At 60.5% G+C, this 26,248-nt stretch overlaps 2 protein-coding genes across 4 annotated transcripts; one reads left to right on the top strand and one right to left on the bottom strand.

Moving 5' to 3' along the window:
* The first annotated feature begins 5,323 nt into the window (after positions 1-5,323).
* On the top strand, positions 5,324-11,952 carry CD5 (CD5 molecule). The gene is made up of 10 exons (XM_063333417.1): positions 5,324-5,441; positions 6,563-6,601; positions 6,964-7,257; positions 7,348-7,389; positions 7,579-7,887; positions 9,867-10,151; positions 10,449-10,580; positions 11,063-11,116; positions 11,614-11,736; positions 11,857-11,952. The coding sequence occupies exons 1-10, from the start codon at positions 5,390-5,392 to the stop codon at positions 11,940-11,942; spliced, it is 1,416 nt and encodes a 471-aa protein (XP_063189487.1). The 5' UTR covers positions 5,324-5,389; the 3' UTR covers positions 11,943-11,952.
* A 1,445-nt stretch (positions 11,953-13,397) lies between these two features.
* Positions 13,398-18,901, bottom strand: VPS37C (VPS37C subunit of ESCRT-I). Of its 3 annotated transcripts, none has more exons than XM_063333427.1 (6): positions 18,853-18,901; positions 17,782-17,890; positions 16,804-16,919; positions 16,163-16,334; positions 15,739-15,821; positions 13,398-15,484 (listed from the first exon to the last, which is right to left on the bottom strand). In XM_063333427.1, exons 3-6 carry the CDS (start codon positions 16,894-16,896, stop codon positions 14,759-14,761), a joined length of 1,074 nt encoding a protein of 357 aa, XP_063189497.1. In that variant the 5' UTR covers positions 16,897-16,919; positions 17,782-17,890; positions 18,853-18,901; the 3' UTR covers positions 13,398-14,758. The 3 variants fall into 3 exon arrangements, with proteins under 3 accessions (XP_063189497.1, XP_063189499.1, XP_063189500.1); XM_063333429.1 differs by having other exon boundaries at positions 18,788-18,900; XM_063333430.1 differs by lacking the exon at positions 18,853-18,901 and adding an exon at positions 18,415-18,730.
* Positions 18,902-26,248: the final 7,347 nt, after the last annotated feature.

Genomic DNA, 26,248 nt, shown 5'->3' with positions numbered 1-26,248 from the left:
GGGGACGGCAACCAGTCCCCAGGGCTGGGGGTGGCAACCAGTCCCCAGGGCTGGCCCTGCGGGGCGGCAGGTGGTGGGGACGTGGGGTGACAGTGTCCCACAGCCGTCCCCGACGCTCCGTAGCAACACGGGGATGGATATGGTGGCCACCCCGAGTTTCTCTGCACCCCACCAGGCCACCGTCCTCCCCATCCCGGGGACACGCTGGCCACTGTGCCCATAAACCCTGGCGGGGGGGGCTCGAGGGACGCTGACAGGGAAGGCACTGGGTCCCATCCCAACCGCAGCGGACGGTGCTGGGCGCTGGGGGGGGGGTCCCGGACCCTTCTCACCCCAGCCTGGGGGTGCAGGGCAGGTACCAAAAAGTGGGACATAACCAGCTTCCAGCCCAGGGTGGGGGGGGGTGGTTTGTCCCCCTCGCCCGGAGCTCAGGGGGTGGGGACAGGCCCCCCCGCGGGAGGGATAACCCCCTCCAGCATCCCCCACGCTGGGGTGAAAACGGGGGCACCCCATAGTCCACCCAGAAGGGTGCCCGAGAGAAGCAGCGTCACCCCGGGACAGGGACATTGCGGGCTGGGATGGTGTGGGGTGGGGGTGGGGGGTCACCCCGCCATCACCCCTGCGGCTGGGACCCCCCCCTGCCCCAGAGATTTGGGGGGGTTGGGTGGGGGGGCAACTTCCCTGGCTCTTTCCGACGGCAAACCCAACCCCGGGGCACGTCTCCCACCAGCGGGTTTCCACCTCCCCGGCGCGCGGCGAGGTGGAGCCACGGCGGAGGTTGGGGTTCAAGACCCGGCCCCGTGGAAAATTTGCCCCCCCCCGGCCCCGCGCGCCCCCCAAAACTCCTCCACCTCCCGCCACATCCTCCAGCTGTTTACCGAGGCGAGAGGCACCGAACAAAGGGGCCGCAACCGCAACAACGGAGGAAGCACCGAAATAGCAACAAAGGCCCCAGACAAAAGGGGAGAGGAGCGAGGCGACGGAGTCGGGCGCGGGGGGGGGTGTGCACGGATGGGGGGGGTGTATATCTGTGTGTGTGTGTGCCCCCGGCCCCTCTCGAAGCTCCCCATACCAGGCGGTGGCACCTTTGCCAGGGCGGCCGTTGCCCGCGGCCACCTGAGGGATGCTGATGCCCCGTGGGTACCGATTCCCAAGGCGGGGACCGACGGGAATTGGTACCCACGGGGCCATCGATGCCCTCGCGGTGCTGGGGGGGGGGGGGGGGGGGCGGGAAGGATAACCCACTCCCCGTCGGGACAGGGGGCGAAGGATCCGCGTGTCGCCTCCAGCCACCCGACGATGGGTACGTCGGTGCCAACCCTTTACTGGGCGGGGAGAGGCGCTGGGAAATGCCGCTGCCGCCGTCGTCGTCGTTCGGATAACGGGCGGCGCGCTGGCAGCTCCTGCCTCTTCAAAGGCTTCTCGCGACCTTCTGGGCACGTCCTAGCTCTTCCCCACCCCCACCCCCTCCATGCCACATACCCCCTCCCGACCCCCTCCGGAAAGATATGATAATCGTCCTTCTCTGTCCCAGCGTGCAGCCGATGCTCTCACCGAGAGCGAGGATGCTCTCACCGAGCCGCGGCACCAATCCTGCCGGCGGCACCTCCGGAGCCCAGACGTGGATTTGCAGGGGAGGTCCGGACCCACGTCCGTGGGGCTCAGGCACCCTGGGGACAAGGGGAGAAGGTGGAGCTTTCCTCGAGGCCAAACATCCCGGGATGCCGGAGGGTGGATCACCCACCTCAGGTCGATTTGGGGTGAGGGGGGGGCTGGGCTCCCCCCACCCTGCAGACCCCCAGCGCGGCTCCGGCTGAATCCCACGGGAAGGGTTGACCCAGGAGAAAGTCTGGGTCTTGCACCCCCTTCCCAAATCCATGCCAGCGCAGAGCCCGTGGCGGGGGGGGGACAGCACCAGGACCCCATGGGACACCCCAGCGGGGCTCGCTCCCATCACAGCCTGGTCTTGGGGGCCAGCAGGACCCCCGGGATGACTGGGAGAGGATGGGAACAAGCGGGGGCCATGGGGAGCACCCCACAACCCTGCAACAACCGGGGGGGGGTCATCGCCGTCCAGAGCGGTCAGGGCCCCTCCGCTCCGCCTGGAAAAAGGGATGTGGAGGCTTCCAAAGGAACTGGGAGGGGGTTACTGAGCCGGGGCCCCTCCAGGGATGCCGGGGGCCTGGCTGGGAATGGAGTGCTCGTGTTGCCGGCATCGCCCGGCATCTCTGCCCGACCTCCCGGAGCATCTCCGCCTGCGCCCGGCGGCCCACGGCCGCTTGCCACCCACCCCCCCCTCCCGCCACCCCCGACCGGCTTCCTCTTGAGTCATGGAAAATCTGCACCCCGGAGAGAGCTCGGGGGCAGGAAACTCCCAGGAGGGCCAAACCCCGGCTCCGGGGTTGAGGATCGGAGCATCCCGTGGCTGCGGGGCAGCAGCCCAGAGTGGCGGCGGTGGCAGCAGGAGGGGACAGGAGCTCCCCCCAAAAAAATCTCTCCAAGCTGCCCAGAAAGACCAGTTTCCCCCCCCCCCCCCCAGCACCGCTCCCCAGGCCCTCTCCTTTCAGCAGAAATGCCACCGGGTCAATGGAAAACAGCTGCCTTCGTTAGCACGCATGACCTGGATTTGGAGGAATTAATTAGGGCACAATCAATTAACGCCTCGCCCTCCCCCAGACCACCACCGCCTGTGCCCCACGTGCCCTTGCAGGGATAGACGGTGTCCCCGGGGTGCCAGCGACTGGGGGAAGCGGGGATACGTCCGCATGAAACCTCCCCGATCCCCACCCCAGGGGGCCGCCGCGGTGCCTCGGGTGCTGCCGCGGCCTGTGGGGCACGTGGTGGCTCGGTGTGGCGTGGCGTGGAGTGGCATGGCATGGCGTGGCATGGCATGGTGTGACGTGGTGTGGCATGGAGCAGCATGGCATGCTGTGACATGGCACGGCGTGGCGTGGCATGGCATGGTGTGACGTGGTGTGGCATGGCGTGGCATGGCATGGTGTGACATGGCACGGCGTGGCGTGGCGTGGCATGATGCAGCATGGCGTGGTGTGACATGGTGTGGCCTGGCGTGGCATGGTGTGATATGGCAGCGTGGCGTGGCATGGCGTGGCATGGCATGGCATGGTGTGACATGGCATGGTGTGACATGGCATGGTGTGACGTGGCATGGCGTGACGTGGCATGGCGTGGTGTGCCGTGGAATGGCATAATGTGGCATGGCATGATGTGACGTGGCATGGCGTGATATGGCAGCATGGCATGGCATGGTGTGATGTGGCATGGTGTGATGTGGCATGGTGTGACATGGCGTGGCGTGGCATGGTGTGACGTGGCATGGCATGGTGTGACGTGGTGTGGCATGGAGCAGCATGGCATGGCGTGATACGGCAGCTTGGCATGGCATGGTATGATGTGGCATGGTATGGCGTGGCATGGCATGGTGTGACATGGCACGGCGTGGCGTGGCGTGGCATGGTGCAGCATGGCGTGGTGTGACATGGTGTGGCCTGGCGTGGCATGGTGTGATATGGCAGCGTGGCGTGGCATGGCGTGGCATGGTGTGACATGGTGTGACATGGCATGGTGTGACATGGCATGGCGTGGTGTGCCGTGGAATGGCATGATGTGACATGGCATGGTGTGACGTGGCATGGTGTGATATGGCAGCATGGCATGGCATGGTGTGATGTGGCATGGTGTGACATGGCGTGGCGTGGCATGATGTGACGTGGCATGGCATGGTGTGACGTGGTGTGGCATGGAGCAGCATGGCATGGTGTGATACGGCAGCTTGGCATGGCATGGTATGATGTGGCATGGTATGGCGTGGCATGGCATGGTGTGACGTGGCGTGGCATGGCATGGTGTGACATGGCACGGCGTGGCGTGGCGTGGCGTGGCGTGGCATGGTGCAGCATGGCGTGGTGTGACATGGTGTGGCCTGGCGTGGCATGGTGTGATATGGCAGCGTGGCGTGGCATGGCGTGGCATGGTGTGACATGGTGTGACATGGCATGGTGTGACATGGCATGGCGTGGTGTGCCGTGGAATGGCATGATGTGGCATGGCATGATGTGACGTGGCATGGCGTGATATGGCAGCATGGCATGGCATGGTGTGATGTGGCATGTTGTGACGTTGCATGGCATGGTGTGACATGGCATGGCACAGTATGGCATGGGGTGGCATGGCGTGGCATGGTGCAGCGTGCCATGGTGCATCATGGCATGGTGTGATGTGGCGTGGCATGGCATGGTGTGACGTGACATGGCATGGTGTGACGTGGCAGCGCGGCATGGCATGCTGTGACGTGGCATGGCATGGTGTGGCATGGCGTGATGTGGCATGGCATGCTGTGACGTGGCATGGCATGGTGTGGCATGGTGTGATGTGGCGTGGCACGGCGCGGCATGGCGTGGCGTGACGCGGAATGGTGTGAAGTGGCATCCATGGCACGGCGTGACGTGACGTAGCGTGGCGTGGCATGGCATGGTGCGGCGTGCATCACCTCCTTTGCGGGAGCTGGTGGCACGGGCAGTGCCTGGCACATTTCCTGCCCCGCGGTGCCACTCGCCTTGACCGGTGACCGCAGGTGGCAGTGAGGGTGCGGAGCCGAGACAAGCCATCGAGGAGGAGGAGGGGAGGCAGGGGAGGCTGTTTGTGGCAGGGGACAGGTGGCAGGTGAGAGCGGGCGCCGGGCTCCCCGTGGCACCGAGGGTGGGATCCAGCCCTCGCGGGAGCTTGGGCTCTCGGGTTTGGTGCCGTCGCCGGTTCTCCCCGCCGGAATCCAGCTCCCAAAACAGCTCACGGGGGCTGGGATTCCCCTGGGTGAATGCCACCGGCTCCCATCACCCAAAACCCGCCCCCCCCCAGGTTCGCGCCCCCCACCTCTCCTTTGGGTGCCACCTCCGGGCTCTCGCTCGGCCACCGGCAGCTTTGTGGGGACCCGAAGCTTTTACGGAGGCTCCCCCCGACCCCCCCCCAGCGCTGGGTATATTCACCACACTCCCACCCTCTGCAGAGACGGGGCGGGGGGGGACGCCGGCATGGGGATGGGGGGGCTGAAACACCCCCTGCCACCCCCCTCTTTTTCCCCCCCCGGGTTTCTCTCCCCTTTTGCCCTCGCCCTCGTGCTCGGCGGGACCCGGGGAGGCAGCTGCCGAACTCGAGACTTCAAACGAGCGTGTAGACGTGACGCACAAAACCACAGAGGGAGGAAAAACAGCCCCTTCTTCCCGCCCGGCCCCCCTCGCCCGCCTTCCCCAGGCCGGGTAGCGGAGGTGGCGGTGCCCCCCCCCCCCGCCACCGCCCCCCACTCCGCCCTCACCCCGCCATCCTCCGGCTCTGCCGCCGAGCGCCGGGGCCGAGGAGGCGGCCGGCCGTGCCCATGGCGGCCCCGCTGCCCGCCCTGCGCCTGCTGCTCTTGTTGGGGACGTGGGGTGAGTACGGCGGCTGGAGGGGGGGGTTCGGGGGGGCTGGGGGACACGTCTGCTTTATCGGGGTGCGCCGCTGCCAGGGATGCCCGGTGGGACCCGGGATCCTTGCAATGCCATGGTGGAACCTTTGGGTTTTCCCGCTGCCGGGCATCTTTTGGCAGCGGAGGGCGGGGGGGGCTCGGCCCTACGTGCGTCTCGTCTCATCCATGGCACCGTGCCGGGGGGGTCCCGTATGCCCACGGGGGGCTCGGGCCAGGCTTGGGGACCAGTGGCAGGGGCTGGGGACCGGTGACAAGGCTGCCGAGCCCAGACCGAAACGCCGGCAGCGAGGAGAAACGCGGGCGCTCTTCGGCCACAACCAGGCGGGTCCGGTCCCCCCGCCCCCCAAACCCCAGCTCCGGGGGTCCTCGGGGATGCTCGTCACATCCCGGGAATCAACCTAGGGGTGCTGGGGGGGCAGCCAGCCATCTCCCCATCCCCGTTGCCCGCCATCCCTCGATCCGGCACGGCATGGCGGGGCGGGCACGGCTCCGGCTCACGGCGGCGATGGCGGCACCATCCACGGCCGCTTGGCCCTACCTTCCTACCAGCAGGGATGTTAGCTCGTTAGCGGTAATTAGCCGGCAGCCCTCGTCTGCCTATTTTTCCAGCCATAATTATCCCCCCAGGCCGGCAGGCAGCGCTACGGCCAGGTCGCGCGGATTGATTTATTTTCATTAAAAGGTGTGAAGAGGAGGAGGAGGGAGAGCAAATTCATCGACAAAAAAAAAAGCCAGAAAATGCTCTTCGATTGCCAAGGAAAATGCCGGCACGGCCCAACATCCTCCTCCTCCTCCTCCTCCGGTCCCCGAGGGCACGCGGCCAGCTTGGGGACTGGAGCTTTGGGGACAGAAGTGTCCCCATTGCCGAGCTTTGGGGGACCAAAGCCGGGTCGGCACCGCACGGCCACCGAGCTCCCGGCCACCGCCAGCTCCTTCCCACCGGCCGCGCTTTTGCCCCGGCGAAAGGCCGACCCGAACCTCCAAAACCACCTTTTCCCCCCGGCCCCCACAAAAAATAACCCGGCGACAGGTGACCAAGAGGTGTCCCTAAGGACTGACACCTTGTCCCCCTCTCTCTTGCAGCCGTCCCCGTCCCCGGAGGAGCCGCCTTCATCCCGGCAGGTGAGCGTGCGTGGCCGGGGAGCCGGGGGGGGACACGGATGGACAATGCCTTGGGCATGGCTTCGCCGCTTTGTTAGCGGTTCCTTCGTTTAGCGTGGCGGCTGCCGGAGCTGCAGCCGGGTCTCCCCCTCCCCAAAAAAAAAAATAACGCTCCGTTTCCTTCCTGCCCCACTTTGCCAGAAGCTCCGGCCGCCATCGCGGGGCACGCCGCTGCCCGGCTCTGGGCGCCGAAACCCGGCCAGGGCTTTTTTTCGTTTTTTTTTTTTTTTTCCCCCCCAACCTCTGGGTGGAAAAAAAAGCCAAAAAAAGGCGCCGCCAAGGGAAGGAAAAACCCCTAACGCCCGTGTTTTTTTCCCCCCTAGATCTCAGCCTGCAGCTCCGCGGCGGCGGCTGCCGCTGCGCCGGGATGCTGGAGGTGAAGTGGAAAGGCCGATGGAACCGCGTGTGCCGGGATAACCCGAGCGAAACCTTCAGGCGCGACATCTGCCAGCGGCTGGGCTGCGGCCCCCCCATGGCCGAGCCCCTCCAGCTCGTCTTGACCGGCGGGAAGGAGCCACGCAACTCGACGCTGCGGTGCCGGTGGCCGGTGGCCACCGTGACGGCGTGTCAGTGGGTGCCGGCAAACTGCACGGAGCACGCCGTCCTCGCCTGCAGCGGTGAGCCCGGACCCCCCCCACTTCCCCGGACCCCCCCATCCCTGGGGATCACCTCCCCCGCACAACCTGACCCTTCTTTTCTCCTTTCAGAGCCCACACCGGCGCCCCCCAGAACCACCCCGGAGCCCACCGGTAAGAGCCCCGTCCCGTGCCGAGGCGGCCGGGTCTCGTTAATAGCGTTTGCAGCATCCACGGGTTAATTAACCGTCGGAGGCGGAAAGCTCGGGGACTTTCTTCTCAATAACGGGAAGAAATGACATGCCGGTGTGTAACAAGATGATTATTTCTTCCCCCCCCCCCGTCCCCGCCATCCCTCGGCAGGACCCGCCAGGCTGCAGCTGGTGGATGGAGATTCCAACTGCTTGGGTTTCCTGGAGCTGCACAGGGAAGGGCTGTGGGGGGCCGTGGCGGCCAACCCGGGGGTGTCCCCGGAGCTGGCCACCCGCCTCTGCCAGGCTCTGCGCTGCGGCACCGCCGTCGACGGCCGCGGCCAGGCCGAGCCGGAGCCCAAAAGCCACTTGCCGGTGCGGTGGGAAGCGACGGAACCCTGCGAGAACCGGCCCCTCTTCGACTGCTTCAACAGGACCCGCGCCCGGCGGGGGGGGACGCCCGCCTTCATCATCTGCTCCGGTGAGAACTCGTCCCGCCACGGCTCCCGACTTCCCCGACTGCTTGGCTTGTGCTCCGGGACCACCGGCTGCTTTTCCCGCTGGGAAAACCCCAGGGAGGTGGGATCGCTGGGCTGGATGGCCGGCCCGGGGAGGGGCGGGGGGGTTGAAGCCCCGAGAAGGGTGACAGCCCCGTCCCCCTCTGCCCCGTGCACCCCGTCCACCCACTCCTGCTCTTCCTCTCCGGCGTGCCAAGGCAAAACAGGAAATCTCCTCCGGGCGCTGGCTCCCCGGCAGCGGCGCCCCCAGCCCCCCGGGGCTCCCATCGTGCCAGCGCTGCCCGTAGGGAAAGGCGGGGAGCGAGAGCAGCGCGCAGCCAGCGCCATGTTGGCGCCCCCGAAAACCAACACGGGGGGGCCGGGTGTGCCGGCAGGGCCCAGCACCCTGCTCGTCCGCACCCCTCGGGTGCTTGCCGCGAGCGTCTCCCCGCCATGAGCATCCCCCTACCGCAAGCATTGCCCTGCTGCAAGCTCCTCCCTGCCACGACCATCTTCCTTCCCTGAGCATCCCCGTGCCGTGACCATCTCCCCACCGTGACCATCTCCCCGCCGTGACCATCTCCCCACCACGACCGCCTCCCTGCCCCGACCATCTCCCCATCACAAGCATCTCCCTGCCATGAGCATGTCCCTGCCATGAGCGTGTCCCTGCCGCAACCATCTCCCCTGCCGCAACCATCTCCCCCGCCATGAGCATCTCCTTGCTATTACCATCTCCCCGCCATGAGCATCTCCCTGCCGTGACCATCTCCCCGCTGTGACTATCTCCCTTCCCTAAGCATCGCCCTGCTGTGACCATCTCCCCTGCCACCGAGCATCTCCTCGCCGCAACCATCTCCCCGCCATGACCGTCTCCCTGCCATGAGCATCTCCTTGCTGCAACTATCTTCCCGCTATGGGCATCTCCCTGCCACGAACATCTCCCTGCTGTGACCATCTCCCTTCCCTAAGCATCTCCCTGCTGTGACCATCTCCCCTGCTGTGACCATCCCCCCTGCTGCAACCATCTTCCCACCGTGAGCATCTCCCTGCCATGAGCATCTCCCTGCTGTGACCATCTCCTTGCTGCGTCCATCTCCCCTGCTGCAACCATCTCCTTGCTGCAACCATCTTCCCGCTATGGGCGTCTCCCTGCCATGAGCATCTCCCTGCCATGACCATCTCCCTGCCAGGAGCATCTCCCCCGCCATGAGCATCTCCTTGCTGCAACCATCTTCCCGCTATGGGCATCTCCCTGCCACGAGCATCCCCCTGCTGTGGCCATCTCCCTTCCCTAAGCATCTCCCTGCCGTGACCATCTCCCTGCCGTGACCATCTCCTTGCTGTGACCATCTCCCCCGCTGCGACCATCTCCCCGCTGTGAGCATCTCCCTGCCGTGACCGTCTCCCTGCTGTGAGCATGTCCCTGCTCTGAGCATCTCCCCGCAGCGAGCGTCTCCCTGCCGCGAGCGTCTCCTTGCTGCAAACATCTCCCTTCCCTGAGCATCTCCCTGCCGTGACCACCTCCCTGCCACAACCACCTCCCTGCCGTGACCATCTCCCTTCCCTGAGCATCTCCCCGCAGAAGAGCTTGGTGCCGGCGCCGCAGCAGGGAGAGCCGAGCCGCGGGGCGAGGAGGGGGCTGGCTGGGAGGGGGTCCTGCCATCTGCCCCAGCTCAGCAGCCCTCCCGCGGGGTTTTGGCCGGGGGGGTGGTCTCGGGGGCTGCTGGGCGGCAGCTGGCGGAGCGGGCTTCCCCACCGCGTCTCCCACGGGGACGGCTCAAAGCTCCTCAACGCGTGACCCCGCGACGGCTCGGGCGCATCCCCGGTCCCCGGGGCACAAGGAGAAGCCGAGACGCCGGGAGCATCCCGGGAAGGAGGACCACGCGCCGGTGATGATGGCCGAGCCCCGGCTGCGACGTCTCCCCCCGGATCTGAGCCCTCTCTGCCTTCTCTCCCCCAGGCCCCGAGCCCCGGGCCCTGCGGAGGCTGGCGGCCGGTCCCACGCCGTGCGAAGGGGACATCGAGGTCTTTCACGAGGGACAATGGTGGGTGCTGTGTGACAACCGGGCGCAGCGAACCCAATGGGGCCGGCAGCTGTGCCAGGAGCTGCGGTGTGGCAACCTCTCCTCCAGCGCCGAGGTCCAGGACCCCCCCGTCATGGGTGTCACCTGCGGGGTCCCCACCCTGCACCTCTGCCCCACCAGGCTGGGGGGTCCCCAGACCTGTTCCCGGACCAGAATCGTGTGTAAGCTGCCGTGCCGGGCTTGACTCCCCCCTGGGTGGGGACGGCGGGGCATGGGGCGGTGGTGCCCGCGGCACCCAGTGCCAGGCGTCCCCTGACGCTGGGATCTGGGATTTCCAAGGGTGAACGCCCGGGGAACGGGGCAGAGGGTGGGAGCTGGGGGCAGGCGATGGGGAAAGCCTGGCCTGCGGGGCTCCCCGCAGCCCTCCTGGCAAGGGGGGGGTGGGTGCTCAAGCTGCCGCCATCGGCCACCACCCGGGCAACGAGGGTCTCGCCCGGTGACACCCGTTCTGTCCCCAGGCCAGGACTCCAAGCCGCGTCCCGTCGGCACGTCGGCAGGCACCGTCGCGAGCATCTGCCTGGCTCTCCTCCTCTTCGGCGTCCTCTTGCTCATCTGCGGCCCTCCTGCCTACAGGAGGCTGATGAAGAGAAGTAGGTGACGAGCTCCGGACCCTCTTCTCTTCTTCCTCCTCCTCCTCCTCCTCTTCTTCCTCATCCCGCTCTGCCATCGCCACTTTGGCATCATCCATCCCTGCATCTTCCCCCACCTCCTTGCAGCGGGGAGATGGTGGTGGTGGTGGGGGGGGTCAGGAGATGTACCGCTCAGCCCCACAGATCGCCCCCACCACCACCCCCCCGGCCCCATTGTCCCCGAGCCCGCCCCACATGGCACGGGCACGGAGAAGGGGAGCGGGGTGCCTTTTTCAAGCCGCGGGGGGGACGGATTAGGACACAAAAGAGGGTCTCAGGGGGCGGCGGGGGGATTATCGGGGGGGTTGGGATGGAGATTATTCGGGATGACATATGGGGCTGGCGGGGGGGGGGGGAGGGGGAGGCAGGAGGCATGGGGGCAGACACCCCCCCCCCCCCCCAGCAAAATCCCCCCAACTCACCGCCCCACCTCTGCCTTCCAGTCTCCAAAAAGAAGCAGCGCCAGTGGATCGGGCCCACGGGACTCAACCAGACGGGTGAGGAGCAGCTCGGCCGTGCCCCCCCCCACCCCCCCCCACCCCCCCATATCCTCCGTGGGGCTGGGGGTCCGATCACCTCCCCCCAGCCCATCGCCGGCCGCAGCAGGCGGAGGTGCGAACGGGCTCGCCCCCAGCCCCCGGCCCCGGTTTCCTGCCGCCGCGTTGACTCATCGGCGCGATATTAACTCAGACGGGGAGAACCGAACCCCGCTTTTACTCAGCCCCCCCCCACCCCCCCACCCCTTCCCAGTGAGGGTGTGTGTGTGTGTGTGTGCGCGTGTCGCCTCAAACCTTTCTGTTTCAGCCCCAAATCCTTCCTCCCCCGCTTCCCTTCCCCGAAAAAAAATAAAATAAAATAAAATAAAATAAAATAAAATAAAATAAAATAAAATAAAATAAAATAAAATAAAATAAAATAAAATAAAATAAAATAAAATAAAATAAAATAAAATAAAATAAACCCTGACTTTTTCTCCCCCCCCCGCGGCTCCCAGTCTCCTTCCACCGCAACAGCACCGTCGCCCCCAGGCCGCGGGCGGAGGGGCAGCGGGCGCAGGGGGGGGACAACGACTACGTTCAGCCCCCCCAGAAGAGCTCCCACCTCTCGGCTTACCCAGGTAAGGGCAGGGGGACGCCGGGAACGGCTCCTCCGTACTCCCCATCCCGCAGGCACCGGGGGGAATGAACCCCCCCCCCACCCCCCCATAATTTGTCGCATCCTTCTCCCCCCCCCGCAGCCCTGGAAGGTGCGTGCAGAGCGTCCAACCCTCCGGACAACTCCTCCGACAGCGACTACGACCTTCATTCCACCCGCAGAGTGTGACACCCCCCCCCCCCCATCTAACCAGAGCTGGGACCCCCCCCCCCAGGCCGCCCAGGTCCCCCAGCAGAGCCTTCCCCCCCCCCCCCCCCCAACGCGGTGACAAAGCTGAGCAACTGCTGAATTAGCGGCTTTTCTTGCATTTTTGGGGGAGAGGGGGGGGGTAAGCGACCTTGTTTCCGTCCTCAGCCACCTTCCCGCCCTGCAGGCAGAGGTGGGACGCAGCCTAAAAAATTTGGAGCAACCCCCCATCCAGCTGAACCCCCCCTCGGCAGCAGCAGCGGCGGCGGCGGTGGCGGGGGGGGGAGAAGGAGATGATTATTGACGGTCCCTTCCAACCCAAACCCTGCTGGGATTCCACGCCGTGCTGAGCTGAAGGAAGAGACGGGGGACACAAACCTACCCGCATCCCCCCGCAAGCGCCACGGGAGACCCTGGGGGCCAGGACAACCCCCCCCCCAGGCCCTGCCACGGGAGACCTCGGGGGCCAGGACAAACCCCCGGCCCCGGCAAGTCCCTGCTCGACTCGGAGCCAAATTTGCCCCGGCTTCTCCGTACCGGGCACCGGGATCGCAGGGCTCGGCTTCGGCTGCACCCCGGTACCCCAGCACCTTTCCGAGCAAGTTTCCTCTTGCTTTTGAGCCTCCCTCGGAGGGAGGGAAGCCGGTGCGGGGGGGGGGGGGGGGGGGGATTATTTTTTTTTGTTTTGTTTAAATTATGAGTCTAAAAGGCAGCTGGGTCGCAACAGGCTTCATACCCCCACCCAGAGCGGAGCGGCCACGCTCCCAAAGGGGTTTGCCGGCTTCTCCCTCTCTCAAAACCGGGATAACCGCGCTCGTCCTCCCACCCCGGCCGGGCTGAAAGCGATACCGGGGTGCTGAGCTTCGGAGAAAGATGAAGAAAGACGGTGGCGGGGTGGTGGTGGGGGGAAAAGCAGCAAAACCAGCCTTTGCGTGGGACGGCGGCGAGATTTGGGCAGAGGCAGAAAGCAAAGCAGGGATGCGAGGAGCACGGGGAAGGCAGAAATACCGAGAACAAGTCTGAGATATTTAACAAGCGATAAGCGTTGGAATAAAATTGCGTTGTTTGTTGTTTTTTTTTTTTTTTTCTAGTAATTACACTTTGTTCTCTTCCTTCCGACGCCACCGGCGCCGGGCCTTCGACCATCTAATTCCCAACCGGGGAGGGGAAACCGCGGGATGGTGCCAGAGGAGGGGAAAGATGGGTTGACGCGGAAGATGCCCCAGGCTAAACGGGCCCCTTAGGGAAGATGAAAACCAGAGAGGAGGAGAGACGAGCGGGAAGAAGATGGTCCTGCGGGAGGGCGAAAGGTTTTATCGACCAAAATCCAGGGGAAGCGGGGTGTAGGGAGGCCAGGAGGGCCATAAAAAGATCGATAGAACGCGTCAGCTGCACGCCCCGCCGTTTCCGAAAGCAAGCGCCGCCGTGACCCCCGCGTGCAGTTCATCAAATTTTATTACTGTAATTAACCACAGACAGGGAATCGCTTCCGTCCAGGCCCACAAGCGTTTGCCTCGTTCTAGTCCATTAGTAAATCTTTCCTTATAAATAACTTAACGGGGATAACAGGCAGGACTCGAAGGATAAAGTGCCGAGCAAAGCAAATCCCGGTACCGTTAACTTGTCGCTCCCTCCGTTATCTAGTGTTTCCTGAGAAGGGGGAGCCCGCAGCACCCTAAAGCTCCCCCCCTTCCTCCCCCCCGCCCCGTTCCCCTGGGTGCTGCGGGAGAGGCCGGGGATCCAGGAGCCCCAGCGTTTTCCCAGAGCTGGGCAGGAGTCGTCGATTCCCGCTCCGGTCACCCGAGAGATTCCTTCCCCCAAAAGCAGCAGCAGCCCGAGACGTCGCGTCACTCTATTTTACTTCAAAAACACAGATAATATCCAGGCGTTGAACTCTGGGGAGCTACCGGAGCCCACCGTGAGGCAACGCACGGGCTGGGAAAGGCTCCTGTGCTGGACAGACGCAGCAGCGAGAGTGGTTTTTTGCTCTCCGGTGAGCTGGAAGCACCCAAAAATAACAGAACTGGGAAGAGCCGCTGCTTTGGTACCTCTCCACCGGTCCTGGCAGCGCCGGGGGGAGCCTGACGGGCTGGGAAGGGCTCCAGAAGAGCTGGTTGGGGGAGTTATCCCTCCCCAACGTAAAATCACGGCTGGATCTCAAAGCCTGGCCCAGCCAAAGGGCGAGCTGGCCGCCATCAGTCCCAAACCACCCGGGGGGGGGGCGGGGGGAGACGGGCTGGCTCCGCCTCTGGCTTCCAGGAAAGCCCTTGGGAAAGCAAAGGAGTATTTTTGCGTCAGAAATACCGTCAGGGATCCCCAGCGCGTCTTTTGGAAGACCTGTGCAAAGGCTTAGAATGAGGAGACGACATACCCGTTACGCGCCCAGCAAACGAGAGGCACACGCGGTGCGGTCTCTCCCGCTCACCCACGCGCAGACGATGGCGGGGGGCTGGGGGGAGTGTCTCGGGGCGTGGAGGAGGGGGGCTGCAGTCAGTGCGCAGCGTTCCTCGGTACCTAGACGACTTGGCTTTCACACCGGAGCCCGGACGAGCCCATTTGGAAGCCAACAATTCAGCCCACCAGCCATCGTCACCGAGTAGCAGCTCGCGGGGGCAGAGTCAGCCTGCCCGAAGCCGCCCCCCCCTCCCCGAATCCCCGGAGCCGCTACTGTCCCTTCTCCTGCGTAATGCTTTCGCACCGATGGGGCGAAGAGCAATTCTCTCGAGTCGCTCTTCTTCCTCAGTGCACAAAAAAAAAGAGGTGGGAGCATCAGGAGACGCTCCCCCAGGAGTCCCGATTTAGTAGCCAGGCCAAGCGGGGCGCTGAGGGTTCGGTGGCGGGGGGTATCCAAAGGGCGGGGGGTGTCCAGGAGGATAGGGAGGCTGCGGGGGGATCGGGAAATTCGGGAGAGGGGGTTGGGTCGGGTAGGGGCACTGCGGTCTCCCTGTCGCGGGGGGGAAGTAGGGAGGGTACCCGGGTCTGGGGGGCGGAGGAGAAGGGCGAGAGCCGGCAAACGGTGGGGGCTGAGGCGGACCCCTGGATGGAGACCAGGAATAGCCTGGAGCCGAGACTCCCGAGGGGGGTTTGGGATACCCCGGTGCGGAATCGGCAGCCTGAGCCGGCGGGTGTCCGGGACCTGGAGGATACGGACACGGATACGTGGGCTGGGTGCTGGGCTGAGAGGATGCAACGTGTCCCACGGTGACCGGGGAGCCAGAGAAAGGAGCGGGAGGCAGAGCTCCGTGGGCCGTGGGGCCCACCGGCACGCTCGGGGCTGGGCTGTAGGGCAACGGGAAGGAAGGAGCCCCCGAAGGCTTTGGGGGTTCCACGGGCCCAGGTACGTGAGGAGGCAGCTGCGGCTGAGAGTCCCTGCCGGGTTCCTGCGACGCTTCCAACTTCCTCAGGATCTCCTGCAGCTTTTCAACTCTCACCCGGCGCAAGTGGGACAACTTCCTCATGCCGGAAAACTGCTCGAGAAACGTCTCCAGGGGCACTTCGCCTTCCAGGAACTTCTCGGCCATTTTCTGGAAGAGGAGAGAGACATCAGCACCGCGTCCCTCTACTCTTCTCCTCTTCTTAGGATTTACACCTCTCAGAGACACAGAGGGAAGCATCGCACCACACACAAGCAAACAAAGGGCAATCCAAATTTTTGGAGCAACAACGCCGAACTACAGAGAGATAATCCTTGATTTTAGGGATTAGTCTTGGGAGCGTAACTTCAAGTCTTGGAGGACTAACCACTCGAATTGCTAATGGATTTAAACTTTAAGCTCACCTCAGACTCCTCTTCGATTTTCTGGCTTTCCACCTGCAGGAGATCCAGCAAAGTCTGAGGATGCATCGCCGCCGAAAATTTCTCTGGGGAAACAAGAGAGAGCAGCAGAGCAAAACGTTAAATGCAAAAAGGGACAAAAACCATCAGCAAACAGCCGTCCTGCCTTGGAAACTCCTGATGCAAAGAGAAAATGTGAAGAGGAAAGGGTTTTTTTTTTTCGCTAGGATAGCATCCTTGATCTGCCCAGCTAAGTTGGACCAAGAAAATATAGACTTTATACGCAGCAGAGTCCTTTCTGCCACCGCTCTGGAGAGTTTCTCTGCTCGCTATGGCCAAGGCAGGCAGAAGCAAAAGGGAAGGATGTTGCGCTAACTACAGCCCACGTGACTCCATCGGAAAGGGTGCAAGGTTTGCAAACGCTCACCCAGCTTTGCCTTTTGCTCTTTACACCGCTCAGCCAGCTTCTGCAGCTCTTCGTATTTGTTCGAGAGGTCGGTGCGCCCCGTCTCCAGCGGCGCCTGGAACTTCAGGTTCTGCTCGGCCAAGCTCCGGTTGGCGGCCAGGGCCATCTCCCGCTCCAGCTGCAGCTCCTGAACCTGCGGAAAGAGACGCGACAGTCACAGAATTAGGGAATTCTCGAGGTTGGAAGGGCTCTTTCACATCATGGAGTCCAACCATCAACATAATACTGACAAACCCACCACTAACCCACGTCCCTCAGCACCGCGTCTGCCCGGCTTTTAAATCCTTCCAGGGATGGTGACTCCACCACTTCCCTGGGCAGCCTGTTCCAAGGCTTGACAACCCTTTCCGTGAAGAAATTTTTCCTAATATCCACCCTAAGCCTCCCCTGGCGCAACTTGAGACCGTTTCCTCTTGTCCTGTTTCCTGTTATTGGGAGAAGAGACCGACCCCCCCTGGCTACCCCCTCCTTTCAGGGAGCTGTAGAGAGCGAGAAGGTCTCCCCTCGGCCTCCTCTTCTCCAGGCTGAACACCCCCAGCTCCCTCAGCCGCTCCTCGTTAGACTAACGAAGCCCAGCCTGCACCACGCCGGCCCCACGTTACCTCCTGCGACTCCAGAGCCAGGCGCTCGATCTCCTCTGCATTATCCTGCAGCTCCCGAAGCTCCTCCACCGTCCGGTTCCTCAGGGTGTCCATCCTCCCAGAGGAGCTGCAGACTCCTAAGACGGGGAAAAGGAAGGCAAATAACGACGAGGTTTTTCTAAAGCCAACTGCAAATAGGTACTAATCCTATTAGGGATTTAAAACCAGCTTTGTTAAACTGCTTGAAACAGCTCCAGCAGAGAGGTTCCCCTGTGCTATAAAGAATCAGCGAGACCGAGGGCAGAGTGAGAAGGAAAACAGAACATTTCTACTCCTTCCTGCTTTGGCAACCGACTTTTTTTTCCCTTCTCACAGCATATTCGGAAGGAATTACTTGTGCGCGCCAGACGGTTTTGTCAGGGAAACACCTACTCACAGCCACTCGCTAGCAGGGCGATGTCACCCTGCCTCTCAAACTCCAGCTGGCTCTCACTGCACCGTCCCATTCCAGATTCCTGCTCTCCCAAACGAACCTCCTGGATCTGCTCGCATCCGACCGTGCCCACGGTCACCGCTGGGGCCACCGTCGCCACCCGTGCCTTCCCGTACCTCCCCATCTCTCCAGTTCCTCGGCTCCTGTCTCATTTGATGAGTTTTACTAAGCGTGTTCCTTACAAGCTACGTGCTGCCGTCGCTTCCCTCACTGCGTTTTCCCTTAGAAAACACGAAGTGATGGCATCATTCACACGTGGTGAACTCGCGATTTTAAAAATTAGTGAAATATTATTAAAATCAGGGAATTAATGGATTTCCTGCACTAAGGAGGAAAGTGAAAGTAAGTCCATGACTTACTCCAAATAATCTGGGCTGTTTGATAATATTTAGCGAATATCAGCCGCTCGTGACACAGGTTCTAAGATGTGGGATGCAATAATGCAGGAACACATTAAAAAACAGGGGAGAAACGCGGGAGAAACGCCAAGAGGGAAAGCACCATACCGAAGAGCCGATGGGGATTTCAGCGGCGTCCTAATTGCTCGTGGCTTTTCTACCTTTCACCCGGGTGAGGCATCCCAACGCTATCGCTCTGGGAACGTTGCATCAGCCTCTGCACGTAACGACATGGTAAAGCTCAGCGTTACCAAATCTCTTCACCCAGCATCCAGCCAAACCCGTCCCAGTAACAACCACCTAAAAAAGCTGGGAGATTAGCTCCTTTGCTACGTATACGCGTATGGAACTCGATCACTCTGAGAACAGAAATAAACTTATGGGTGGGTTGGTTTTTTTTTGTTATTAACGAGGCTCAGAGAGTTTAAGAGGGGAAAAGCAGGGAGAGTGGCAAACGGGGAGCTCAATCTCCGAGCACGGAGGTCAGGGATGGTCTGTGGGAAGCAGCCGAATGGCCCACAGGAGATGGGACACAAAGAGCTGGGCATTTCCCTGGGTCCAGCTGGGTACCAGCATGGGGCTGGGCCTCTCGCCTCACAGATCTCACCGGTTTTTAGCAGCTTTCCGGTAAGAAGCAGCCAGCGAGGTGACACTTTGCCTCTCTGAGGGACAACGCGTGGGTCCCCGCGGCTCGGAAAGGCCGGGGACACCGGCGAGGGGCTGCCCGCAGGACTGCCGTACCCGGGTCACCGCCTCGGTGCTCGGTCCCCGATTAGGGAAACGCCTCCGCAGCCCCGGGGGTGCCCGCCCAAGGCCTCCGCGTTCCGCAGCCCCGGGGGAGCGGAGAGCGAGGCCCGCCCGGGGCCGCTCTCCCACCGGGACACGGCGGAGGCTGCTCCGCCAACACCGGGCCTGTCCTGGGAGGTGGGAGGGAACGACAACCGGGAGGGAGCGGGCGGGACGGGGCTTCTCCCGCGGCGGCGGCGGCTCCCGGTACAAGGCCCGGCCGAACCCCCCCACCCTTCCCCCCGGAGGTCCCGGCGGGTAACGGCTGCAATCGCCCACCGGAGGGGCCGTGAACGCCGGGGGAAGCGGCAGGCCGAGCCGGACCCACCTCCCCTTTACGAAACACCGGGAGCGGCCCCGTTATCGGCTCCGCCGCTCCCGCCCGGGACTCACCGCCGCGCCACCGAGGCCCTCCCTCCGCCGCGCACTTCCGGCTTCCGGCGCGGCAGCGGAAGTGGGCGATACCACCGCGATGCCGGGGCGGGGTGTGGGGGGGGAGCGTCTCCCCTCCCCGGCGAGGCGGGGGGAGGAGGCGGGTGGTACATCCCGCCGCCGCCGCCATCTTGTCGCGGTGAAGTGGGCCCTGGGGCCTAGGCCTCAGAGTTGCCGTGCCCGTGGGGATCGGCTGTATTTTATAAATATTGTGCCTTTCAGTAATAAATACGTCGGCTTTGCCTGACGGTGTGGCTCTCCTCCAGCTATGGTCTCATTAAGCCTTTATATCTTACCTGTTTGTGTCACGCAGGGCCTGCCCTGATGCTCTGGTACCATCCCCGCTGCTCTGGTACCTTCCCCCTGCTGCCTGCTTTATAATTGACTCTAATCGAGTTTTTCTTCTATGTTTTCTTGGAAGAATTGGTGTTACTGAAGCGTCCTGACTCTTCTTAGCAAATACCTGAGTAGGGCCTGAGCTTGAGCACTGCAAGTAATAGATTTAACAGCCTCTCTGGTCGGCCCAGGGACGGTAAAGCAGGAGCTGCTGCCGCCGGTGAGCATGGGGTTCCCCCAGTCACCCACCTTGCCCTCGGGGCCATCGCGGTTTGGAGCGGCGAGGGCAGCTCCGCTGATCTATACATCGATTCAAAAGTCTCTGCGTGAGCCCTGAGCAGCAGCTGCTGCGTGGACGCTTTTGTCTTCGCCGGCTGGTTCCGAAAAGCGGAAAGCCATAGAGCCGCAGAGAAAGATCAGGCGAGATTAATCATTATGACAAGAGTTAAAAAGGAAGGCATTACAACAAAGCTTATTGCCGCTTACAGGCAGGCAGCTGGTTGAAATTCAGGCGTAGCGGGTTCGGGTTGGATTCGCGGTGAGATTTGAAGCAGCTTTTGCCTCGTCAGGACCTCGCCGACGCCTCGTGGCTGGGCCCTTCCCACGCAGGGAGTTTCCTCCCGCTGTTCTTGTTTTGCAGAGGTCTAAGAGCAAGAAGAGCCGCTGCAAAAGCCACGTTGTTCTCCGCAGGCTGGCTGGCTGCTACAGGCACTCACATGTCTGTTGTTTTCGGGTGACTCGGAATTCTCTTGGCCGTCATCCGGCTAAATCCAGCCCTGTGAGAAATGAAAACGAAATTAAAACTTCTGTGATGGGGAAAGGGATGGAGGGGAAGCGAGCATGGCGAGGTACGTGGCAGTAAAGGGGCGGCAGAGGTGGAGGTGGGGGATAAGGGTTGATGGAAGTGCAAGAGAAGAGGGGACGGAGAAGCAGGGGAGGTGAGATAATGGATATGGAGCACTTAGTTGTAGGTCAAAGCTGTACATACAGACCTCAGCAACGTGCCAAAAATTCATGTTACGGCTTTTTTTTTCAGGCGGCGTAGCTGGAACCAAGAGATAAAAGCAAATCCCCGCTGAATACCCACATTAGGTTTTCTTCACGTGAAACGGGAAAGTTCCTGAGCAGCAGGAGAGAGGAAGCTCTGACGCCATCACCCTCTACGCGAAGCCAGCCTCCGCTTTTCCACCCGTACTTCCACATCCCCGCCAGACGCGAGCGGTGCTAAGGATTGTGTGAGGATGGGGGAAAGCTCCGCGTTGCCGGACGAGACGGGCTCGAGGTGCTGAGGGGAGAGGACGGTGAAGGAGACGGCGGGAGGCTGGGCAAGGTCACCCAGCTGTTAGAGAAGTGCTGCGATCCCGGCGCGTATGTCGGGAAAGGCACCTCGTCCCTGCCAGAGACACGCACCACGTGAGGCCTGTTGGCTGTTGTATAATAAATACGAGTCACATGAATCCTAATAAGTCCCCGTATGGTTTAATCAGGGACCATTTGTTCGTGGCGTGGCTGATAACCGGGTCAAACCCCAATGTTATTGCGAGGAAGGGAACTTGACTTTCCAAAGGGAGATCGATATTTTCACGGCTTGTTTGAGAAGCAGTCTCCACGGATGTGGAAGGGCTGGAGCCCTTGTAATCGTTAAATTTATATTAATTTCTGTTAAGATGTAAGGCTGAGTAGTGGGTAAACTAAGTTGTGTTCAGATTTGTTCTTTGCAATGAAGGAAGAAAGGAAAAATTATCCCGTTGAATGATAAAGTGTTGCCCGGCAATCAAAAATGTGATTAAATGGGTGGGTTTTGGTCAGTTCTGAATGATGTGCCCATTATCTGCTTACTTAATTTGTATAAGAGGTGGTTTCAGCTGGCCATTATGATACTTCACACAGTTCCTTTATCAGCTGAAAGACTCAAAGGCACAAAGGCCGATAGCCAATACCCACCGCGAGTCAAAATAACTGAAAATGGGTAAGCGTTTAAATTACACCGCGTACCAAATTTCGAGCTGTTTCTGCATCAACAGAGCGCTCGTGGCCTGGGACAAAGCTGGCAGAAAGGAGTAAAACGTTTTCGGTAAGGAGCGTTCGGCTACGGCGCGTGCTTCTGGAGCAGCTGAGGTCAGTTGGACGCTTTGCTCGCTTGAGGAAGCGAAGCTGTAATCTAGAAAGTGTTTGGGAGCGAAATGGAAACTTTCCAGAGTCCGCTATCGATGCAGGACCTCGTTAGTGCAGCTGATGTTGATTGCAGCTCCTTGGGCTCCGAAGTGGAGGGTGGCGGTGTAAGGCTAGAGAGCAAATGAACACACAATTAGCAAAAGGTTAAAAAAACAAAACAAAACAAAACAAAAAGCTCAGCGATCCCGATCCTTTGTCGGATTTCGCCTTTTGTTTATTATCTGGCCAAGTTCATTTGTGGTTTTGGTTGGGTGTTCCTTCTGAGCCCAGGAGTCAAATGAAATTTGGAGCGTTTCCCAATAAAGGGGAAAAAAAAAAAATCGATAGTGCTGTTCTTTCTTCTTTTAATGTGCTGCTGTTTGTTTTCAACGCGTCGTTACCCGTGTTCCTCAACAGGGGAGGATTCATACCACGGAAGAGCCTTTCTCAGAATCCCACCCCGTCTTTTAATCGGGACTTTAGTGGAAAGCGCCGTTTCTCTCCGCTCTTCTCGGCACCACGGCCCAGCCGTCAGGCCATCTGTCCGCCGCCTCTCGCACGAGCGAACCGCAATCAAACCAGTTCCCTTTCCGCCTTTGCCCTTGTACAACCAGGAAGTTTTGTGGTCCACGCGGTCCGGCCGCTATCGAAGCCACCCAGTCAGAGAATAACATTCACTGATTTCGCAACCACAGACCGAGGTCACCAAAGGTGTTCGTCACCATCCACGATGCGCCACAGCGGGCGGAGAGGTGGCCTGGCCACCCACGGGTCCTACCCCAGCAAAAGTGTCGTGTCCCCCCCACGCCACCAGCTCGGCAAGGACCAACCTACATCTCTGGGGGCTTCCTTGATAACTTAATCAAATATTCTTCCGTAAATCATAGGAGTTTGACACCCCAGGAGCCTCGAACCAGCCCTCCCTGCCTTTGTGCCTTTCATGTGACAGTTCTGATAAAGCAATTATGTGATGTGTGATAACGCCTTTACAGGAGGCACAGGAAAAACCAGGAACAGGGACTGGAAAACAAGTTTACTTCCTTAATTTGCACATACCGAGATAAGGAATATCTCAATAAGGTGATTTTTTTATTTATTTTTTTTTTCTCTCGGGCTGAGCTTTTCAAGCCTGCGCGGGTAAAGTTGGATAAAGCCGTCCCCGAGCTTAGTCAGCAAAGTCCTTTGCCGTACAGAAAGCCTGAAAATTCATATTTGGGGTGAGCCACAGAAGTGGCGTTGCCTAATCTTGGACGGCTCCCCTGGAGACTTTCAGGCACCTGGCCATCGGGATTGATGGCATAATTCGCAACGGTCCTTGCGGCAATTGCGTTCCTGATGGGAATTGGCCACTCGGGGATCCGTCTTGGAGCCAAGGCAGCTTTTGGAGGCGCCCGTCTCCTCTCGTTGGTGACCTAGATTGCGCGAGGAACCCTGTGAGTTATCTCCAGCGCGTCTCGCTCCTGTGACCTTTGGAGGGACTGTCTCTTCGCGTGCCAATTGCTGCCAATCACTGGGAGCAGCGGAGCGTAAAATACTCCTGTCACCAGTCCTGCGCTGCCGCCGTCCTTCTCTGCGGGGGCGGGGGGGCGGGTCATGGTCACCACCCAACTCTTCTGCCTTTGCAGTCAACCACAACCGCTCCGGCCACCAGCTGGCCTCCCCTCACCCACCCGGGGCCACCGGGTACTTTATTTTAGCGCTTTTTATGAGTGATTTAGTGCTTCTGCATTGCCCAAGTTCCTCGTGAGCTCCTCTGCATGCAGGGAGTCCAATCCAGCCTTACTCAGCCATCAAAATCGTACATTTTTTCTGGACAAAAGCGTAATTCTTGGGGGATTTTATTGAACAGGAATCCTAACCCGGCCACAGCTGCGTGGGGAACAGGCAAACCAGAACTGAAAGCCTCCGGATCCATCCCTCCAGCTGGCCTTCGTCTGCCTTTGGAGAACACAGCGGGGATCTCCGCATCGTTTGGTGCCCTCTGCCGCCAAGCTGAGCTACGACAGAGCGGCCACCCTCTGCCACCCAGCCCAGGCACCCAAACTGGGCACCCAGTGCCCCGCCGTGCGCTGCCTGCCCCCTGCCCTCCCCTCAGCCGCGCTGGGGATGCAGCAGAGTTGTGTTTGGAGCTCTTTGCAGCTTGGTTTTGGAGTTTCCTCAGGATTCCTTGCTCCCTTTGGGGCCAAAGGGTAGATTTTTTCCAGAATCCAGCGTGTCTTGTTCCTTCCGTTTCTCTCCCAAGGTTGGAAACATCCCGTTGGCCTGAGCCTGGCTCCTTTTTGTGCTGCGCCCCCTTCGATGGCACCCCGAGCCTGGCCGTCCCCAGCATCGCTGCCTCCGGAGCCATCCCCATCTTTGACAACACGATGAACCCGCCGGGCTGTTTGTGCGGCTGATTTCCCCCTCCCGTCCCGGGGCACGAGGCTGGAGGGGCGTTACGTGATAGATGGGTGTTGTGGTTGAAGAACTCGCAGTTTTTTGTCGTTTAGACGATTATTCTCTCACCCAGTGACCCCTCCCCACCCAAGAAGGGGAATCGGGGAAAAACAAGGAAACCCAAGGGTTGAAATGTAGAAAGACTGAATAGAATGAGACTAAATAATTAACATTGGTAATACAAAAGAAGCAATAGTGATGCCGATACCGATATAAAATGCACAAGGATTATACTCAGCCCATTCCACCAGCGGAAGCCGTGCATCCCCGCAGGGACAGCCAATGTGGGCCCCTGCGAGCGCTGCAGCTGCGGGAGGAAGGGAAGGGCTCCGGGCTCCGGCACCGGGGCGAGGAGTGCTCAGGATGGCAGCCAGCACGGGGGAGAGGGAGAAAGAGAGAGAAAGAGAGAGAGAACTCCTTAGAAAACTTTCTAATTTATATCGAATGTGACATTCCTGGTCTGAAATAACCCTGTTGGCAGCTTGGGGCAAGCGCCCGGGTCTCGCTCCTCCTCATCCCCGCACCTGGCGAGCTCGAAAACGCTGAGACCTTGAATCCCCCACAGCAGAGCTGGCTGTAAAGCGAATATTTCCACCAATTCAGACACCAGAGTCTTCTAAAAGTGGAGTTTTCCCCAGCGTTAGAAGAGACCTTTCTGCAAATTAAAATTACTGAAGGAGAAATTAATCCTGTGTCGCTCAAACCAGGACGATGGATCACACCGCATCTGCCTCCAAACTCCCAGGGGCTGAGATTCCCCCGAGGGCTCTGAAAACCGGAATTAATGGAGACTGAAGGGTGCCAGGGTGGAAAGGGCTTGGGAAAGAGGGTGCAGCCACGGTGTCACGGTCACGCTGTCACCGGGACAGGGCTGAAATCCGTCTGTCCGGCCAAGGCTTCAGCCACCTCGTTGCAGTGGACCTCCAGGTCCCGGAGGGAGCGGACCCTTATCTCTGGAGCCACCAGCATGAGCCACCACCAGTTGCAGCCCGAGAAGGACCAAGCCCATATGTTTTTCCAGCAAAATCCTTCCCCTGGCTTCCATCCTTCCATCAAGACGGAAGGGAACGGCGATGCCAAGTGCGTGACGAGAGCTGTGCGGTGCCCGGGGCTGCCTGCCCTGCTTTAGACCTTCCCCTTCGGGTCACCAGACGCGCTTCGGGGCTTTTCCTCTGAGGAATTGTCTCCGCAGCCCGACGGGAAAAATCATTTGGCAGCCCGAAAGTGAGTCTTTTCCCATCCTCCCCCCTTTTCTTTTGTTCTTGACTTTAATGGCGCTGAATATTTGTTCTGAGATTTTTCGGGGGCTGAATTCCGCCGCTTCTTCGTGCTGTGGGTAATGAGGCATCCCCAAAAATCAATGCCTGTCTGAACACACACGGTTTTTCATTGGCTCCTAGCGGTGGGATCTATTGTGAGAAGAATGCGCTCACCCCAAAACTTCCCATCGTTTGACAAATTACTTCTTTCCACTGGAAAAAAAAAATAAAATGAAATCCCGGCCCTCAGTGATTGCAACGTTGCACGTGGGGCTCTGTTTCGGCAATAACTGCACGCAGTAAGGGGTCTGCAGTAAAAGACTGAAAAATTGCTTTGAGTCTTCATGAGATGAATACAATTCCCGAATTTGGGATGGGGTTTGGGTGTTTGGAAGAGGCCAGCTCACCTAGAGGCTGGCGTATCCGCCCGGAAACACCGGACGTACCTTTTTATCCAAACGGAGCGGGCGTTCCGCTGCTGCAGCTTCTCTCGTTCCTTTGCTGCTCTGGAAAACGGAGCTTTAATTGCCGGCGAACCCAGCGCTGCCAGGGCGACCGAGCTACAGAATAAACCAAATTATATTCCCCTAAAACACTGGTCCTGAGCATGAGGTTTCTCCAGTTTGTTTGTTTGTTTGTTTGTTTGTTTGTTTTTTTAAATACAAGGAGAGCCTTCGCCCCCAAAATCCTCTTTGCCCGGAGAGAGGGCTGCCGTGAGAGCACAGGTTGGTCCCTGCGAGGGTTTGCGTTGTGTCTGAATGTGCTGACTGGCAAAAAAAAAAAAAAAAAAAAGAGAATTAAATTGGTATGCAGCTGTCGAGAAACTCCTCGTTTTCATTTCCTCTAATGTTCTGGCAAAAAAAAAAAAAAAAAACAAAAAAAAACCAAAAAAAACACCAAACCCAAAACTTAGCGGCCCCAAAACTTAGCGGCCCCAAAAGCAAGGGAGACCAGGTTGAAGTGAGGTGGGACAGTGAGTCCGGGCTTTGGTCCCCAAAACCCAACTCGCTAACTTGCTCCGAAGGCAGAGTTCGGCACCTGAAATGTTGCTGCCCTTCAGCTTTCTCTTTCTCGGGAGTCTTCTGCTCGTTACCAAAGCCGACGCAGGGGGAGCATCGGTGCTGAAGGCCACCTTGGAGGCAGCTCGGCCCTTCGTCACCCCACCCGCAGCA

The sequence above is a fragment of the Chroicocephalus ridibundus genome, chromosome 4 (genome assembly GCF_963924245.1).
Source record: "Chroicocephalus ridibundus chromosome 4, bChrRid1.1, whole genome shotgun sequence".
NCBI classification, from domain to species: domain Eukaryota; kingdom Metazoa; phylum Chordata; class Aves; order Charadriiformes; family Laridae; genus Chroicocephalus; species Chroicocephalus ridibundus.
The sequence above is the reverse complement of the archived record's forward strand: the minus strand, read 5'-3'. Positions and strand labels throughout refer to the sequence as shown.

Bases quoted from the DNA above. Each gene is read 5' to 3' on its own strand.
- CD5 (XM_063333417.1), top strand. From the start codon at position 5,390: ATGGCGGCCCCGCTGCCCGCCCTGCGCCTGCTGCTCTTGTTGGGGACG. The intron at 6,602-6,963 runs GTGAGCGTGCGT...TTTCCCCCCTAG, and splicing joins AGCCGCCTTCATCCCGGCAG to ATCTCAGCCTGCAGCTCCGC. The intron at 10,152-10,448 runs GTAAGCTGCCGT...TTCTGTCCCCAG, and splicing joins TTCCCGGACCAGAATCGTGT to GCCAGGACTCCAAGCCGCGT.
- VPS37C (XM_063333427.1), bottom strand. From the start codon at position 16,896: ATGGACACCCTGAGGAACCGGACGGTGGAGGAGCTTCGGGAGCTGCAG. The intron at 15,822-16,162 runs GTGAGCGTTTGC...TTGTTTCCCCAG, and splicing joins AGAGCAAAAGGCAAAGCTGG to AGAAATTTTCGGCGGCGATG. The intron at 15,485-15,738 runs GTGAGCTTAAAG...CTCCTCTTCCAG, and splicing joins AAATCGAAGAGGAGTCTGAG to AAAATGGCCGAGAAGTTCCT.